The sequence below is a fragment of the Mizuhopecten yessoensis genome, unplaced genomic scaffold (assembly GCF_002113885.1).
Source record: "Mizuhopecten yessoensis strain PY_sf001 unplaced genomic scaffold, ASM211388v2 scaffold9157, whole genome shotgun sequence".
NCBI lineage: Eukaryota > Metazoa > Mollusca > Bivalvia > Pectinida > Pectinidae > Mizuhopecten > Mizuhopecten yessoensis.
The window spans coordinates 1,557,848-1,578,970 of NW_018407907.1; the positions used below are offsets into that span (position 1 = coordinate 1,557,848).

At 35.9% G+C, this 21,123-nt stretch overlaps 1 protein-coding gene across 1 annotated transcript; it reads left to right on the forward strand.

The window, feature by feature from the left end:
- Positions 1 to 2,811: 2,811 nt before the first annotated feature.
- LOC110457486 (regulator of microtubule dynamics protein 1-like) lies at positions 2,812 to 14,989 on the forward strand. The gene is made up of 9 exons (XM_021508786.1): positions 2,812 to 2,963; positions 4,757 to 4,847; positions 6,097 to 6,365; positions 8,738 to 8,827; positions 9,661 to 9,716; positions 11,559 to 11,646; positions 12,228 to 12,258; positions 12,733 to 12,872; positions 14,285 to 14,989. Exons 1-9 carry the CDS (start codon positions 2,835 to 2,837, stop codon positions 14,405 to 14,407), a joined length of 1,017 nt encoding a protein of 338 aa, XP_021364461.1. The 5' UTR covers positions 2,812 to 2,834; the 3' UTR covers positions 14,408 to 14,989.
- Positions 14,990 to 21,123: the final 6,134 nt, after the last annotated feature.

Genomic DNA, 21,123 nt, shown 5'->3' on the forward strand with positions numbered 1-21,123 from the left:
AACATCCCGTAGAGGGTCACGTCAGAGGTCAACATGAATACATTATCGTATTTATAACAAGCCAATCAAAACGCGACATAACTCTTTCTTTAAACCAATCAGAAAGCAGGACCTGTAGCACCTCGTAGCCCAAAATCCACTTTTTCGTCTGGTCCAGTGATTGTTTGAATATTGCGAAGCCTGTCATTGGTTAATTTTAGTTTCAGGTTGTTAAACTTTTAAACGACAACATCACCAGAAGAGGAAGTCTCTCTTATTTCAAAGCAAAATCCCCAAATTGTACAAACGTTGTCTTGTAGATAGACACGGCGTGGTGTCATGGGCGCCTCCATTTTCGATGCTCATTTGACACCTCTCGGTCTTTTATCATAGCAAGTGTGTTTCAAAATCATTACATCACAATCTAATTAAAATTATATCTTCACATCTCTCCCGTTTACTACGGAATTGCTATCTAAGTCCGTGCGTTTACTGACATGTCGCGTTGAAGATCTAACAACATCCTTCAACGCGACATATCAGTAAACGGAAGCGATGTGAAGATATAATTTTAATTAGATTGTCATTGGCTTCACGTGCACCTTTAAATAGATGGCGGTAAAGACTGTTTAGCCCGTTGTCGGTACAATATGTGACCGGAATGAGTGTCATGCTAACGTACACGTCCAGGTTATGACGTTTCAGCGAGATGACACTTTATGACTTTGGCTGGCCCAATCCACAGGGACCTGAGCATTTGTTACAGCTGTGTTAGGACTTAAACAAGTGTGTTCAGAGTAATTTTACATGTTTTAGGGGTTTAGATCGATTTTTGGCGAAAATGCCACCCACATGATATATGTTTTGGTGAAAATGCCACCTCATTTTAGCTTAAACCCCTATAACGTGTAAAAGTATTTTTTAACATCTTAGTTCAGGTCCAAATATAGCTGTAACAAATTATCAGGTCCCCGTGGCCCAATTATCATACGTAGGCACCGTCGTCAGAAGAGTTTTGCTGTTTTCGAGGATGTAAAACCAAAATCAAACCCAACTTGAATTTTGACGACATTATAATGTTTTCTATTTTACTCAAAAATGCAATTAGAAATCAGCAATTTGGTGTTTACTCAAAGCTGAGGCTTTTCATCTTTACCTTATTTAAGAACTCATTGTTTGTCGTTGTTTGTGAAAACATGTTACTGGATTTTTGATCGAAACCATTAAATTGTTTTGAATTAATTAGTATAATTTTATAAACACATACATCGTATCATTTTATAAACACATATATATAAGACACTTCCAGATTAGTAAAAGTATTTTGTTTTGTTGACGCCAGTCATTATTGATTTCTCACTTTGTCTTCACGCGCGCTGCTGGGTGCAGGTGATTTAAGTAAGCACGCAATCAGCTTTACGCGCGATTACTGCTACCCACGTTCAGTGAAACCCATTGGTCAGAAGCAAGTGTTGTGAAAGGAGGGGGGTATCGTCTGAAACAAAAACATCAAAATTATTAAGGGATTAGATACAGCTTTATGGTGCCATGTAATTCTTTTTTAGCATGCTATATCTTATACCAAATTTCAAAGATGCAGTCCTATGTGTGTACCTTCTATTGAATGTCGACCGGTATGAACATTGAAAAAAATGCCATTCAATCCTCGTATTTACACTTTATTTAAATCATATTTGAACTAAGTATACATATGCCCGTATTCCCTTTGGATATTAAAGTGTCTGTGTCGTCAGTGCTAACGAGATTCCTGGAACAGCCTAACTTCACCAAAATGTTTGCTTCGAAACGTTGTCTCATGTTATTCGAGACGGAAGGAGAAGTTTCAAAGTGACGCTGATCAATTTGCATTTATAGTTCTATGAATGCAATTTCTTCTGGTAATGTTTGTACGGGAACTTGCAGCGGAACTATAAATCATCAATTCTATTGCATGCGGAAAGAGAATTCGTAACTTTGTGTCAACAGCATCACATTATCGCACCGCATTACCTTATCAACTCATTCTCCTAAAAGAGTGGGGTGGGGGTAGGGATATTCGTTATGGAAGAATTAAATTTGTTTTTATAAGCAGGTTATATCCCAGTAGAGGATTTTGCCAAATTCACAGGCCGAAAAGCACATGGAATGGACGACCCCATTTAATTTGGGTCAGGGCCGGAGAAGGTCACGGTGACCATTTGTGGGAAAATCGTTTTCAAACTCTTAAAATGAGGATTTTTCCACATGCAAACCCACGGCTATATAGTTACTTCTGAGAAGTAATAATTGTTGGCAATGTTGTGTAATTCGGATATCTCTGTTGTGTATAAGTTCTAGAGGTATCTCAACTAGTTTTGAATGCCTTAAAGAATAAATAATATTAATATTCAAGGTTCACTTGAAGCATATAGTACTCTCCCCGGCGTACAGCATGTAACGGATCACACTTGGTGATGAGGAAGGGTCAAAGGCCGGAGCGCCATGGTCAGGGTCACAGTGTTGACGGTCGAAAATGAATTCAAATCTGTAAGCAATTGATAGCCATGTGTTTTATATATGGTCTCCCATGCTCCTTGGTCATTATTTTCGAAATAATAAAAGTGAATTTTTCATCAAAGTGCCACGGAGAGAAACCACTGAAATTCAGAGTCATGTTGGGTTGTAGTCTAGCTTTTATTTGAATTGCATTATTTTATTTGACGATTAAGAGTTCTTTTGTCGACAATAGGCATACAATCGGATTAGCATTTGATATTCTAGGAGACCGCATGCTGCTTTCGTAATCTGGCGCGAGCTCAGCTCATGGAACTCTCCGCGTTGAAGGTCAGTTCGTCCATTACACAGAAACAACAAACATGGCGGCGACCGTGGAGAATGTTTACAGGTTGCTTAAATTTTTTAGACCATCACAGAAAATTGCAGCATGTTTACATCGCAACAATGCCAGAGTGCAACTTTTGAGGAACCGGTGGACAACAATACAGGTAGGCTGGGTGTGACAGGCATTCAAAGATATCTTAGGATCGTCACAAATATACAGACGTCGAAAAGACACCGGTGTCACCTAAATGCTGGACCAGTCCAGTGCTGGTGTATTTGTTTACATTCGCCCTTTATACGTATAGTCATATTTGACTATGTAGCCAAATTTACTATAGCCAGATTTGCCAATGCTACGGTACCTGTTTAGCTATAGGCCTAGCCTATTCATTGGAAGTAGCCTACAGTAGCCAGGTTGGGCAGAACAGCCATGGCAATGGCATGGGTAATAATCCTGCATTTGGGAACTTTCAACTTTTTTTTGTTTTATTTCACTTTATTCCCCATCTTTGAAAAAAAAATGTGACTCAAATGGGTAACCATTACCTAAATGCAGGATTATTACTCATATCATTTTTGTTGTTGTGCCCAACCTACAGGATACAAGAAGAACCGTTCATCAGCTGACACAAGTTTATCCTACCTATAACATATGAGGCCCCCTTTTCTAATTCTATCAGATATAATTTTGCCGTTACACGGCGCCTGTCAAAAGTATCTCGCCATGTAAACCTTAAACACTGTTGGAGTAGAGTTAATCCTTGTGACGTTTTCTTATATATATATATATATTTTTATCTGAAGTAGGACTTATGACTAAACTGCTTAATATTCAATGTTCAGAATTGCAGGGGAAATATTATTGCAATCAATACTGATCTAAGACAATCTAATCTAATTTCATACTGATAAATGAAGGCAATGTTTTGCATATATATATCTTGCAATATATTGTTATGAATGTTTCCAGAATTGTATCACATATGTTTGAACAACATTTTATGTCATTCGTCATATATTACAAGAGGCATTAAAAAAAATAATGACCTCTGTTACACTGGGGCCCAGGTAGGGACCTGGGAGATATTGACAAAATACTTAGTGATATTTTCACAAGAATCACTATGACCCCTGGGAAACTTGAGACAAGTATAATCCTGGAGTAGGAATATGTCACCCTGGTATAATACTAGTTGCTTCCTGTCGATTCGGCTAGGGAGAATTTCCCTTTAGCTCATTAGGTAGAGCGTTAGACTTATAAACTAAAGGTCCAAAAATTTGACTCCTAGCAGAGGCATTGAAAATAAAATGACCTCAATAACTGATTTATTTGGAGAATTTTTTTTTGTACTGTTACCATACTGTTCTGTATTTTTGTACAATATCTTATAATATTAGAAACAAAAAGGAAAACCGCCAACCTCAAACACGCTAAAAATTACTTTTGCAATAGAAAGGGAAGTTATTTATTTACAATTTGAACAGGAATACTTCTGGAAATTATATACAGCCCCAAAAAAACAGCCTATGAGTATCCATTAAAATGCCATGTTAATAGTGTAAGTTTGGCCAAGAGTGTAGGTACCCACTACTACGTGTTTTAGTCTAAAATAAACTACTTTGAATTCAGATATTTTCGTTTCGCCCAAATATCCTGGTTTCCCAACAAACACCATTTTGTTGGTACATGAATTCTTGGATTACAAGTACCCACTGACTCAAGTGGAGAATGGCTTTATATCAAACTTGTAATTACTCTGTGCACCTATGTATTTGTGGGTGAAGATTTGTAACCCACAAAATCAATGAAATTAAAAACCACAAGAAAAAGCAGTGATTTCACAGTATTTAGAGAAAGTAGATGCTAGACAAAGCCCTGATTAGTAATTCTTTCTCACACCATTGTATCCGACCAAATATTGATTTTGAGTAATACTCTGCTATTTTTACATTTCAGAAATACTCCCTTGTAAAGTTGTTGCCAAGGCCAGCCGTGATAACCTCCATAGCAACAGTGAGCGCAGTAAGCTTGTTTGCCAAGAAGAACGGTAGGAGATTTACAGATATTAAGGGCTCACCGTTATTGATAGAAATCTTTTATTCTAATAATCATAATACTATATACTTAAGGAGGCACAATAGTTTAGTGGTAGGACGCCGGGCTCGTGACCGAAGAGTTGCGGGTTCGAGTCACGGCACTGTGTTGTATCTTCGAGCAAGATACTTCACTCCGCTTGTTCCATTCTTCTCGGCTGTGAATGAGTACGTGGTTGGGCAGTGCTAGAATTGTTGAATGCTAGCTGTGAGCGCAGAAATGGCAGCACCGGCTGTATGCTCCCCAGGAAGTTGAGAAAGATGTTGGTTGGTTGCAAAGGCCCAACGGATGATAATTTGTGAACTGCTTTGAGACAACCTACAAACTAGGTTGTGATAAAGCGGTAAATAAGATCTTCAAATTATTATTTTTATTATTTTTACGGTTTGTTGAAATATCTTCTTATGACCCTGGTTGTTGTGAGGATGTTAAACTTTAAAAATGTAAAAAGATTTTTTGACCAGATCAAATTGATTTCAATTTTGGTTCAGTTTTCCATGAAAAATCTGCTAAAAAAACCAACAGCATATAAAGGTACATTAAAGGAGCAGATAATTTGGACACTACTAAAAACAATAAAACAGCATACAAGTTGTAAAGGAGTTGAATGAGCCAGAGGACACCATAAGGGTCACTTTACATCCAAATTAAAGGCTGCTTTAATTTAGAAAAAAAAATCTCTGCATCACAACATGGCATGGTATAATTGATGAGTAGTGATGGGTAGTGGTGGGCTGATGATCGAATAGTCGAAAATCAATTAGTTTTCCTCTTCTGATTCTGGCAATCGATTACAAATTCCATAAATGATATAATCAGTTCATTCTTGAAATTAAATGTTTTCAATATAAAGTATGCTTTGACAATCATTTATTCTCATGAATTTTGCTATATATTTGATTGACAAACAGCATAAAAGTTGCTTGAAAAATCCATTCATTACAAAACTTTAAGATCGAAACTTCATGTACAGTGAACAACTCTGTTCTCACTTTATTTGGGTATTCATTCCCATATAGTTATAAACCGATTAAGCAATCAATCATCAATCAGTTTACTGCTTCCGATTACATACCGATTATGATTTTAAACTGATTGCCCATCCCTATTGATGAATGACATTTGTAAGAACTTGAAACATTGTTTACCAACTCAAAGAATATTTTGTTGTAAAAATATTTTTTTTTTTATTTTTTTAACAGAACCAGAAACTGGAGGACTGAGAAATAAAACACTTATAGAAAAGGCAGATGAACTGTATGATGCCAGGCAAACTATAAATCTGTATAATTTACTGAAAGACAATTTGGATGAGAATGACGATGAAATATTGTGGCGTTTAGCCAGAGCTAGTTGTGATATGAGCAGAATGAGTAAGACTCCAAACGTATGCAGGACATATATGTTTGAAGGATTTGAGTATGCTAAGAGAGCCTTAGAGCTCAACAACAGCAACTTTGCCAGTCATAAGGTACGTACATTTTAATGTCATTAGTTTTAAGTTTTCCTGAAAAAAATGCTGGCTTCAATGTTAATGAGTTGACTTTTAATGGCTTAGTAACAGTTATGTTAAAAATTTAATGGTAAAGGGTTAAAAGCTGCATATGTACCTGCATGAGTATAAGGCTGTCACAATGTATCAGAAAAACAGTATATCACAATACACAGGCGTATTTCAGAAATAATCCATGTATTATGGTGAAATATATAACAAGGGTGAGAAAATGTTGGAAAAAATAATGGACGAAGGCCGCTTGCCGCCTGAGTTGATTATTTTTTCCAACATTTTCTCACCCTTGTTATATATTTCACTATAATACATGGATTACTTCTTAAATAAATGCTCATATACTCATGGAAAAAATAATGGACGAAGGCCGCTTGCCGCCCGAGTTGATTATTTTTTCCAACATTTTCGAACCCCTATAGTTATGTATTCAACCGTAATACACAAACCTATGTTGATTACAAGTATTCTACCAAGTGAGATGTAATACAGTCTTGCGTCTACGTTGTACCTCATTGTCAATATGCCTGTGATGAGCAAGGTGACCTAGATAATCTAGTTATTTAAATTGGACTGTTCTAACATTTGTCACATGATGCATAGATGTCTTCATTTCACAACAAGCTGTGCATTTCTGTCATTTCCGACCCTGTGGGCAGTTGTTCTATTTTGTATATTTAACCTGGATATATTTTGGAAATATTTTTCATTTTCAGTTGTCGTCATTTGGTGGACAAACGATACACATTGAACACTGACATCATGCTTTATGCCAGATGTTTTTTTTCGATCACTCAAATCCACCAGTCTCGCGAATCGCTTGTTGTTTGGGAAGGTGTTACGGTCTGTTTGAAAATAATACATGCACGCGTATAGGTCAATCGCCATGGTTATTTAACAAGGAAAAGTGTGGTTACAATGTACATCATGAACTTGGTAGAATGTATTGTATCGCAATGCAGAAATGAAATATTGCTGTATCGCAATAGTTTTCAAAAGGTTATATATTAATGTATCTGCTTGGTGTTTCCACTTTGTACATTTACTACACATTCTAAGTGATATAGGCCAATAACCATAAATAGGCTGTTACTAGTGGTGGGAATCGGTGAAAATATCAAAATTGATAGCTGGTTTAATACAAATCTTTACCTGTGTAAACCATATTATAGATGATTGAATTTGATGACATTCTGACAGTGATTTCTGTTTAAATTGAGCACCCTTCTTATCCTGTGTTAATACATTGGGATATGTATCACAAAATGATCCTTCTACATTGCAATATATCCTGATATAATTCAGGGGTATTTTGATTTGCGACAAAAAAAGGTCAGTTACTGCATTAAGAAGGGGTGTCTTAACCCTTTCACCCCTAGGTAACTTAAGTAGACTCGTCCATGCATTCATCTAGATGAGTCCATGATGGTCTACAGTGATTAAAGGGTTAATGCACCTGGAGTGTATTATAATATATTGCAATTCAGAAGGGATATATTGATACATATCCTTTTGTCAATGATCCTCAGAGGTGACGAATGTACAAAGTTAAAACACCTAGCTGATATAATATGAAAATAATTTAATCTTGCTTGTAACAAGCATTTTGATTGGATTAAAAGTTATGTTATCATGATCAGCCCATAACATAAAAAAATGACATCGACTTTTGTAACTTCGCTTTTGATTGGCTGATACAGCGGCGTAATTATTTCTGATAGAAAAGAGTCCATCAATAAAAGTGGATATCAACAGGGATTGTGTTTAGTAGATTAAATTATAAGGATTGACTTGAATATATTTTTCATGTTATGGAGCTATAACACAAAAAAATGGAGTGTACTCTCATTTGCAGTTTATTTAGAGTACACTCCGTTTTTTTGTGCTTTATCTCCATAACATGAAAAATGTATTCAGGTTAATCCTTAAATAATCGTTTGAAAAATATTGCGATTCAGTGATATTTCGTTATTTCGTTTCTGTATTGCAATATGATACAATATGGCCAAGTACTGTGATATATCGGTTTTCCAAAATACATTGTGACTGGCCCTAATACAAAGTATTAAAATGGTTTTTTTTGAAATTAATCCAAGTAAGATGTTCAGTAACTGAATCATTTGTTTCACAGGGACCTGTCACATGCTATATATAGCGGTAGATATACAAAAGTGGGTGTCGCTGTACTTGTTTGTCTCCTGCTAAATAGCATGTCACATGTCCCTGTGATTGTTTTGGTAAATATACAACCCCCGGTTTATATCAACACTTGAATGGATATTGAATTAATGCATTTTTAGAGATTTCTAGAATATGTTACAAACGTTGTTTTACAGTGGTATGCTATCCTGCTGGACAAGACAGCTGAGTTTGAAGGAAATAAGAAGAGAATAGAAAATGCTTTTTTGGTAAAAGAACATTTTGTGGTAAGTAGATGTATTCTAAACTTTAAGAATTAAGTCTAAATTTGTCTTAAGTTTTGACTTTGCCTATCAGAAATAACGTCATGAAAAGTGACGTCATACGTGATTGGTGAAGCAAAAACTTAAGTCTGTGATTGTTTCATGATCCCGGGGCCAGAACTGTAACTATAGAATTTAAAACTTTTTGTGTATATGGGCCAGTGGGCTTACTGCTGGAAGTATATTTTTCATATAGTACAACCCATTGTTCTTGAATTCAAGGCTTTGTCTGGAGATAAATAACTATAAATTTCTTGTAATACTTTGGTAGCAGAGTACAGTAGAAATGATCTGATCCTGAAAATAAAGGGCAAAGGGCATGTCTCATATAAACATGGATAGTGGATTCATCCTGCACAACACACCTACATATATATATATCATAAAATAGATTCAATCACAGCAGGTGAAGGAGCAATAAGTTGTCCTTGTAGTTTATTAGAAGTGTCGACCGGTTTCGCCCCTACAGTGGGCTTCTTCAGCACAAAATTCTAGGATATTTCTATCCCTGAAGTACTAAAAATCGGGGCACATACAATTGTTCTACCCTTGCCTTGTTTTTACATATATATATATCAATCCGCCTGAAGAAGCCCTAGAAGGCAGAAAGGCCTAGCGGACGATCTGAAAAATTTATGTTTTTATTCTATATATATATATTTATTTATAAACTACATTTTGAATACATTTTTTTTAGAAGAAAGATTATTTTTTCAAAAAGTGTTCTCCCCGGATTTTGGACTATTATGATTATGTAGATGAGTTGCAAAATTGGCCAACATTGTTTTCTATTTCAGAGAGCTGTTGAGCTGAATCCAAAGGACGCCACTTCCATGTACTCCATAGGTCACTGGTAAGTCATAGGGTTTGTATGGCCCTTGCCAAGTTATGGGGGTGGGGGTGGGGGGTATATAGTGTTACACATGTCTGTTCCTTTCTGTCCTGTCCCATGCGTGTTCCAATTCATTGTTATGACTCGGCTAACTACATTTTGTAACAAATATTTATCAAAATGTTCATACAAAGGTTTATTTTGATGCTTTCTAGTACTGGAACCAATATCTGGACTGATTTTCAGAAGCAGTTGCCAGCTTTTTGAAATTTCCATTGGAGAGATTATGCATACTGAGAATTAAAAGTATAAATAAAATGTGTGTATGTTTGATTTTGGGGGGAAAAAATAACTCGTTCAAATGGCATCTTTTGAGCTTTTCCTTCAGATGAAATACTCAGATCTTAGAAAACAGCTGGAAGAGTTTAGCAAATTCACTGGTTGAAAATGCTCACTTTTAGGGTCCAAAATAAGGAGTTGGCAAGGCTTTTGTTTTTGTGTTTTTTTTCTCCATTATTCCTGGATTTGATTGTCTTAGACAAATTCATATTGGCTTAATAATGAAATAAATTGAACTTTTATTTTTTAAAGAAAAACAAATTCATTTGTGAATGTGATATAGACCATGTGATCATGTTGTTTTAGCTTGATCCATATTTTGTAGTTGTCGGTTAGCAGAATTTAGTTTCGGTCTAGTTAATTATTGCTGTCTACTAGCCCCTGTCTAGTATCCTGAAATAGTTTTACACCCCACTTGTAAGAGCTAACAACCAGAAATGAGAAGATTTTAAGTGAATGTGTAGTTATTCTGTTATACTCCACTCTGATATCTTGACTTCCTTGTTGGTTACAAAGTTGTATTTTGTCAGTTTATTATATCCCCACAACAGTGAAATCACCCTGTCTGGATGTCTGGATATCTGTTTGGATGTGATCCACAGTAACATGTCTGAGAATAATAAAATCTTTCATCCCCTTGGGGGTTGAGATAGGGGGATCTCAACCCGAGGGGGGAAGATTCTTAATTTGCCAAACATGAGGCTTTGCAATGTCTTACACTTCCTGTCCAAGTGTAAGACAAAGCATATTGTTTGTAAACAGGAACACGTGGATAGCGTATTAAATATGTATGCGTCGGACGGTTCACGCATCATATTTTAAACATTTTAAAATCAATCACATCTTCTTTGATGTCAAATGCAAACACGACAAGATTAGCAGACGAACTTGTGTATGTGTGTGACCTCATAAAAGTAGTTCTTCTTCTGGGTCACATCAGTGACGTCAGATTTATTGTGGAGAACGTGCAAAAAACATGTGTAGCTTGTCTCAACCCTAGGGTGAGACAAGGAAATCTCACACCAGTAAAAGTAAGGATAAATCTGTCCAGGGTAAGAGAAATACTTGTCCGCACAACTCCTCCTTAACTAACAGGTGAATTTCATCGAAACTTTGCATCAATGATTGGTATCTTATGTAGTTGTGCACTGGCATTTTAATTTGTGATTTTGACCCTTTTTGATGGCGGTACAAGTGCGAAATACTTGTTACTGGTGGGAGACTATGGATTGCTTTGCAATGCTTTGCCTTAGTAAGCCTTTAACTTACAGTTCTGGTTTATAAAGCAACAGGGGTATTAGTTAGCCTTTGGCTTACAGTTCTAGTTTATATCTTCTTCATCTAAGATGTCTTCGAAACCCTATTTCAAGTTCTTTCATTGACTCATCGACTCTCTGATGTTAAAAAAAAATAGAAAAGTAAAACTTAACCTTACAGTGGTGAAAAAAAAATTAATGTAAAACTTAACCCAATAGTGGCATATAATATGTTGCTATGGTTACCACTTGACACCTGTCTTTTCAGGTGTTACCTGTTTGCAGACATGCCATGGTACTACAAGAAAATAGCCAGTGCCATATATACAACCCCGCCCACATCTACATATGAAGAGGTAGGTCAAAGTCAAGTTTGATAGAGGGGACTGAGGTGGCCGAGTGGTTAAGGTGTCTGACTGTCTACGATCACTAGCCTTCAACCACTGGGTACCTGTAGGTTAAAGGCCCTTGTGAGGCAGTCGCCAAGTACTTGGCGCAGGTCTGTGGTTTTTCTCCAGCAGCCGGGTAGTCCGAATTATTCCGACGTTTTAGCGACTTTTTTTATATCGGTCTGTCGTCGATTAACGTCAGAACTCCGGCCCTCTATGATAATAATCTGAAATAAGCGACCCTCACCGGGGTCGCACTTCAAACTGATATTTTGGAAACACACAAGATGAACATAAATTACATCCCATTTAGGATTTCAAATATGGGGATTGGTAATAGACTAGTACCTGTAAGGATAATGAAAAGCATAAAGTAAAGATCATCTTTTATAGATCTGATTAAGATCCTTTGACGGTGGGCACCGAGATCCTTTTAGGATCTCTTGTTTTACATGTTTAAAGGCTTATTTCTAGATTTAGATTTGCCTTAGAGGTAAGAAAAGAAAATTAGTTTCATCACACTAACTGAAGTATATTTCATTTCACAGGCATTGAAGTACTTTGAGATGGCTGAAGAAGGTAAAACAGGAATTTCACAATTTTCAGTTTTAATAAAAAGCAGTTAAAATGTCTGTTTCAAATTCTCTTAAGATAGAAAAAATAGCCCAAAAGAAGTGAGATCTGTGTCACAGTAGATTAAAGAAAATGTGGATTTTCAGCAAAGGAAATTATCGTGATATTACAGACATATTGTTTTCTGAACAGACTGTATTTCAGTCATGTATAGCTCGGTTGTGTGTAAATTTATATGTATATATATTGAAAATCACGATTTAAAAAAAATATTTTGCGCATCTAAAGCCCTACATTTGTTAATTTCTCTCCTAAATATAAGGGTCCAAAATCGAGAGTCTCCCTCCTAAATAGGGTAGAGTTGGCAAGTATGATAAAGGAGTAGTAGGCATTCAGAAAGTCATGATATTCCTGCGGGGGAGGAGGGCTAGGTTTGGTGAGGTTGTGAGTTGTCTCTGATGGCCATTTATTTATTCTTAGCTGATCCCGACTTTTACATCTGGAACCATGTGTTTCTTGGCAAGACGTATGTGAGGGTCGGTGAGCGAGAAAAAGCAAAGAAGTACCTAATCAAGGCCAGGGAGTACACCACCCAGGACATTTCCGTGGATGAACACGAGGTAATTTTTAAGGCTGAAAATTGTTTTAAGGATCTTCGTACCACTGCTAAAAACACTAGGCTTAAGTTTGTCATTAGGTCACTGTGGCCTTTACCTCAAGGTCAAAGGGTCAAAGGTAAAAAGAAATCTGATTGTTTCAGACATTTAAAGGTGTACGCCAAGGTGATGCCAATGGTCCCTCACTGTGTCTAATTTTGCTTAATCAAACTCAGTATGCAAGTATATGATGGCATTGTAAACTCTATCCAAGCATCATTTGCGACTTTGGGGTCAGTTTTGAGGACTTATGTAATGATCCCCATTACAATTGGAACTTGTTCATATATTCATTTCATAATTCAGCAGTAGGCTGTTCCTCTAATGATAAGGTCAAATAAGTGCTAAGTTAGAAGATATTCTGATATAACTTGCAGTATATCTGCATCACACACAGACGATGTACAGTGCACTGTCATTAGGTCACTGTGACCTTGACGTCAAAGGTCAAAGAAGTCCTAAGTTTTCAGGAATATCTTGTCAAGGCGGTAACTTTTAAACCGTGAAAGGGGAGACATACATTTTTGTTCACAGTAACAAATCTCTAGTCAATATTCTGTGGGCAAAAGGGGCTGACATGGATTTTTTTTTTTAGTAATGCGCCGACACAAATATTTCATAAATAAGTTACCCAAGTCTACGGGTACATCTGTAAAATATACTTACAACTTGATGTGAAATGTTTTATGATGCTGTGCAATTTTGAAAAATTTAATTTTCAAAGTTTTCTTTATTTTACTCCTGATTTGTAATAAATTTGTTGTACATCTATATATGACACTGTAACTTCACATCAGCTCGTATTTTGTGTATGTCACCTACATTGTACGAGAACGAAAGGGATGCACAAAATAACAATATAGGTTTAGCATAGCAACTTACAGCATTAACATACATTAAAATATGTGTATTGCTATTGATATTTTCTAACATGTTATAAAAAAACATCAATAATAGGCCAGCCATGTTGTTCTGTTTTCTTACAGATATTGTTTTCTATTTGAAGTTACATGTATATATCATTTTTGATTACAAATGTTAAAAGTGAATGAATATCTCAAACATTTTGTTTGATAAGCGGGTTAATGTTTACCTAAGAAATTTCCCAATAGTTAAATTTTCACCTTTTTCACCCTCTTGTGAAGAGGGCAAATTTTATCATTACAGTGACTATAAGTAAACAGCATAATATACATAGTAATTAAACAAGAATGGCAAAATTAACACGGAGCTAAAAATTAATTGCCTGGGTGAAGGGCGAATGTTTGACGAGGCGTTAATGTTCTAGTATACAGTATGCAGACCGTAAGTGTGAAATGTAATTCTCTTGTCATTTGCAATGTGAATATATCACATGACCATAACATTTGTTTTAGGCCCAAATGGAAGCGTTTAAAGTGTTGATGGCAAACAAAATGATCGATGTGAAAGAGGAGAAAAAGAAGGAACTGGAATCACAGAAGAGCAGCTCTCAAGGAAAGGTTTTGGACACAGAATGATACCAGACTTCCTTGATCCCAAACAACGGAAGTGTAAAGAAAACCTGAAGGAACTTAAAGAGGAAATGTAAAAGTGAAAAATTGAACGACTGTATTGGTTCTAATCTTCGTGAACAACTGTGTTGATTCGTGAACAACTGTGTTGATTCGTGAACTACTGTATTGATTCGTGAACTACTCTGTTGATTCGTGAACTACTCTGTTGATTCGTGAACTACTGTGCTGATTCTGGAACTACTGTGTTGATTCGTGAACTACTCTGTTGATTCGTGAACTACTTTGCTGATTCTTAAACTAATGTGTTGTTTCGTGAACTACTGTGTTGTTTCGTGAATAACAGTGAACAATTAATGGATACATTGAACATTTGTGTTGGTAAAGAGAACAAGTTGTGGATACATTGAGCTATTTTGTCAGTGCAACTTGTGTGGATATTGTTAAAAATAGATTGATTAGGGTTGCTTTGTCGGTAATATTTCGACTCTCTTTGAAGACAGTGTAAAGTACTAGTGATATGTATGACATATATACACATTATAATCCAGTTATGTCTCTTGACTCTCAAATATTACCAGTCAAAAACCAGTACAATTTCAATAACAACCTTAATTAGGTTAAGATTTTCGGTAAAAAAAAAGATTTTCTTCTCTCAACAATGCAAGAAAAATTTGATAAAAAGGTGATTGATGCGTTAATCAATATTTATAGATTTGATGAAGGATTAAAAATAATCAAATTTGTGAACATATTTGTTGTTTTTAAACAGTCGACTATTGTGTGCAGTGAGACATTGCATATAAAGGTGTGACGTGTAATCGACTATCGTGGGTAGAAAGGCATTGCATATACACTACAAGTCTAAGCTGTAATAGACTGTGGTGTTAAGTGAAGTAAGTCATATACAGGTCTTTACTTGTAAAAGACAATCGTGTGTAGCAAGGCATTGCGTATACAGGTCTTATAATTACCTGTAATTGACTATCATGTGGAATGCTGCAATTCATTTACAGTTCTGAAATATAATCTACTGTCGTGTGCAGTGAGGCATTGTATATACTAGGTTAACCTGCTATCAAGTATAGTACACAGCGATGTATTGCGTAACTCGCTCAATAACATGTAAAGTTACTGACGCGGAACTGTTTACCATTGCTCTAATTGACATGCATAACTACACATTATTAATCTCACCTGTTAAAAATTCAAATACAAACGTAATAGAAGCCAGTTGAGAAGAATTTAAATTCGTTTTTTTTTACTCTGAAAAATGTAACTTTGGTGTCTGTATCATGACACCTTAGTGGCGCTATAATGTCCATCACATGACCTTGAGTAACCTCAGTGTGTCGATCACATGGTCATCTGACGACATCATTTTCCATCTTGTGACGCATTTATGACATCATTGTGTCCATCACATGACCCTGCATAACCTCAGTGTGCCGATCACATGACATTTTGTTGACATGCATTACATGACCCTCGATGACTTCAGTGTGTCCATCACATGACCCTTAATAACCTCAGTGTGCCGAACACATGACATTTTGTTGACATGCATTACATGACCCTCGATGACTTCAGTGTGTCCATCACATGGCCGTTAAATGACCTAAACGTGTCTACCATGTAACCCTGGATGACCTGAGAATGACTTTCCCATTATCTTATATTGACCTCGGTGTCACATGGCCATATTATGACATAAGCTGTTTATCAATTGATCCTCTATTAGCTTTATTGATTACGTGACTCTTTATTGATCTGAATGTGTTCCTCACATGGCCCTCTAATGACCTCTTGGTTTTATCACATGACCTTTTAATGACCTTAAGGTATTTCAGATGTCCCTATAGTGATATCAGTGTGTATATCACATGGCTCTATAATGACCTCTTGATTTTATCACATGACCTTTGAATGACCTTAAGGTATCTATCACATGTCCCTATAGTGATATCAGTGTGTATATCACATGGCTCTATAATGACCTCTTGGTTTTATCACATGACCTTTGAATGACCTTAAGGTATCTATCAGATGTCCCTATAGTGATATCAGTGTGTATATCACATGGCTCTATAATGACCTCTTGGTTTTATCACATGACCTTTGAATGACCTTAAGGTATCTATCAGATGTCCCTATAGTGATATCAGTGTGTATATCACATGGCTCTATAATGACCTCTTGGTTTTATCATATGACCTTTGAATGACCTTAAGGTATCTATCAGATGTCCCTATAGTGATATCAGTGTGTATATCACATGGCTCTATAATGACCTCTTGGTTTTATCATATGACCTTTGAATGACCTTAAGGTATCTATCAGATGTCCCTATAGTGATATCAGTGTGTATATCACATGGCTATATAATGACCTCTTGGTTTTATCATATGACCTTTGAATGACCTTAAGGTATCTATCAGATGTCCCTATAGTGATATCAGTGTGTATATCACATGGCTATATAATGACCTCTTGGTTTTATCATATGACCTTTGAATGACCTTAAGGTATCTATCAGATGTCCCTATAGTGATATCAGTGTGTATATCACATGGCTATATAATGACCTCTTGGTTTTATCATATGACCTTTGAATGACCTTAAGGTATCTATCAGATGTCCCTATAGTGATATCAGTGTGTATATCACATGGCTATATAATGACCTCTTGGTTTTATCATATGACCTTTGAATGACCTTAAGGTATCTATCAGATGTCCCTATAGTGATATCAGTGTGTATATCACATGGCTATATAATGACCTCTTGGTTTTATCATATGACCTTTGAATGACCTTAAGGTATCTATCAGATGTCCCTATAGTGATATCAGTGTGTATATCACATGGCTATATAATGACCTCTTGGTTTTATCATATGACCTTTGAATGACCTTAAGGTATCTATCAGATGTCCCTATAGTGATATCAGTGTGTATATCACATGGCTATATAATGACCTCTTGGTTTTATCATATGACCTTTGAATGACCTTAAGGTATCTATCAGATGTCCCTATAGTGATATCAGTGTGTATATCACATGGCTATATAATGACCTCTTGGTTTTATCATATGACCTTTGAATGACCTTAAGGTATCTATCAGATGTCCCTATAGTGATATCAGTGTGTATATCACATGGCTATATAATGACCTCTTGGTTTTATCATATGACCTTTGAATGACCTTAAGGTATCTATCAGATGTCCCTATAGTGATATCAGTGTGTATATCACATGGCTATATAATGACCTCTTGGTTTTATCATATGACCTTTGAATGACCTTAAGGTATCTATCAGATGTCCCTATAGTGATATCAGTGTGTATATCACATGGCTATATAATGACCTCTTGGTTTTATCATATGACCTTTGAATGACCTTAAGGTATCTATCAGATGTCCCTATAGTGATATCAGTGTGTATATCACATGGCTATATAATGACCTCTTGGTTTTATCATATGACCTTTGAATGACCTTAAGGTATCTATCAGATGTCCCTATAGTGATATCAGTGTGTATATCACATGGCTATATAATGACCTCTTGGTTTTATCATATGACCTTTGAATGACCTTAAGGTATCTATCAGATGTCCCTATAGTGATATCAGTGTGTATATCACATGGCTATATAATGACCTCTTGGTTTTATCATATGACCTTTGAATGACCTTAAGGTATCTATCAGATGTCCCTATAGTGATATCAGTGTGTATATCACATGGCTATATAATGACCTCTTGGTTTTATCATATGACCTTTGAATGACCTTAAGGTATCTATCAGATGTCCCTATAGTGATATCAGTGTGTATATCACATGGCTATATAATGACCTCTTGGTTTTATCATATGACCTTTGAATGACCTTAAGGTATCTATCAGATGTCCCTATAGTGATATCAGTGTGTATATCACATGGCTCTATAATGACCTCTTGGTTTTATCATATGACCTTTGAATGACCTTAAGGTATCTATCAGATGTCCCTATAGTGATATCAGTGTGTATATCACATGGCTCTATAATGACCTCTTGGTTTTATCACATGACCTTTGAATGACCTTAAGGTGTCTATCACATGTCCCTATAGTGATATCAGTGTGTATATCACATGGCTCTATAATGACGTCTTATTTTATCACATGACCTTTTAATGACCTTAAGGTATTTATCAGATGTCCATTTAGTGATCTCGTTGTTTCTAACACATGCCCTTTAATGACTTGAGGTTGAATCATATGACCCTTTAATGACTTTATGATATGATGTCTATCATAATATTATGACCTTTTGATGACCTCTAGGTTCTTACATATAATGACATGTTGTCAACTAATCATTACATTATTGTAATGTAATGCAACATTCAAAATATAAAGCAGTTCAACCTGGGACATACACTGTTTCTGATTTACGTACAAGATATTTAAATACAGTGCGTCACATAAGTTTAAATTTTAACCCTGGGTTTTTCAAAAATGTAGCAAAACAACATTCCTCAAAAAGGGTGCAGCAAGGCTATTTGCATATGAATTGTTGTAGCGTCGGCCAACCGAATTCTATCACACTGTACCACATAAACACTGATGGAGCTAGGTATAGATGGAAAGGACGTAATACAATATCAAGGAAGTATATGCGTCTATGCGTAAATATGATAGTTTAGGTAGGAAGGGTGCACGCTATTACTTTGGACGGTGGATAGATGTCTCACTCACTTGGAAGCTGGGTATACAGGGCGTTTCACATCAACAAAATAACAGGTAAGCCAAATGTTTTACGTTGATGTAATGTTTGAGCTACTATTCGGGCTCTGGCTGTTAAAACTTGGCTGGCAGGAGTTTTAGAATCTCAAGCTGAAGATCGTTTGATTTGAATATGTTTTCATCATTTCTGTTCTGACTTCTTTTTATACTCCCAAAGAAAAGTTTGTTTCCTTCGGCCAAGTCAACAATAACAAAAATATGTTTCTTATAAAACGTTGACTTCAATACTTCTGTGGCTCTTTGAGCTGACCTGTACAGTGCAGTTGCTCGAATATCATTGTCTCCATTTAACGTCTATTTATCATTTCTTTCCGGCAGCCATCTTGTATTTTACAATTCCAGTTTGTTTTCGCTTTTCCTTAAATTCCATTTGTACGTTCCCTTATTTGTACTTGATTCATCTTTTAGACTGACCGTTAAATTAGGATGTTTTTCAGACTTCCATCTTGAATTATGACAGTTCAATTTTGTAATTACCTAGTTATTTAAAAGTACTTGACAGATATATCTTAAATGTCAAAATCAGATTTCAATTCGTCATCGGTTTTGCCTGTTTCATTTTGAGGCTGATGGGGGGGGGGGGGGGGGGGGGGGATAAGCCACCAGCAAGCCATCGTTGAATACAAGTATTTGGTATCCGCTCTCCCCCAAGAAGTGCTCGAGATCTCTCTCTAATTCAAAATGTATGTTCCCCTTGTGACACATTACGTACTATGTTAGTAAATAGGTCAAATGACAACCTCTCTATAATTTTTTTTGTCATATACAGCAGTATGAATTTTAAATTAAATGTTACCTCAAGATGCATTAACTGTTGACATAACTCTGTCCAAAAGATGAGACAAATGAAAGACCAAACTCAAATAGAACCTATCAAGGTTTTAAGATGGTAGACAGCAATATCCTTCTGAGATCTTTTGTTGACACTCGATCATGTTTGTCCGAAGCATTACTTCTACAGTACTTTTCCTACATTCACAAAACTGTTATACCTATAAGAACATAGTATTTCTAATACTTTACTCGTTTCTCATAATTGTCGAAAGCCCCTCTGACCCGACGGCTACCACGCCCTTAAGTTTAAAAAATTATCTACATCAATGACTTTCGATGAAAGGATGAGTGTTTATTAGGCCCTTTTTTTGGCCCCGGAATTTTCGGATGTTAACCTCCTTAATTTGTTCACAGATGTCCTATTGCATTACATGCGCAAAAACTAAGGTAAAAGTTTGACAGAGTTGATTTTTGGGGTACCTGAAGGGGTAGGGTAAATCACAAATATAATTTGCTGTTTTCAAAATGAGCTTAAAAACTAAAATAGTACCATTTCTGTTTTTGAAAACATGTGTAAACTAAACAGCTAGGCATATACAAAAGAATAAAAAATGACAGAAATTCAATCGTCACTTAAAGATTGTTTATATAAAACGGAGGATTAAGTCAGGAGGTTCTTTTAGGCAATTTGCAAATGAATAATGGTTTGTTTTCTCAATAATTTTCTTTCTAATTCATATTGTGAGTTGAAATTTACAACATTACTCAATTGAGTAAACTTACACGAGGTACATATTCACTACACACATTCATTTTGTTTTTAAACTGAATTATGGCTTCTGGACACATCTCAAACTTGGCGATTTTAGATATCTCTCTATCTTAAAAGAACCCCGTTTTAAATTAATCATCTTTAAGTGACGATTGAATTTCTGCTATTTTTCATTCTTTTATTGATGCCTGTTTCATTCACGCATGTTTTCAAAATTAGAAATGGTATTATTTTGGTTATTTTAGCTCATTTTGAAAACGGCAAATTATATTTGTGATTTACCCTACCCCTTTTCGTACCCCTAAAACCCACTTTCGGTCAAACTGTTGCCTTAGTTTTTTTGCACATATAATACAATATGACAATAAGGTGGTGCAAATCTGG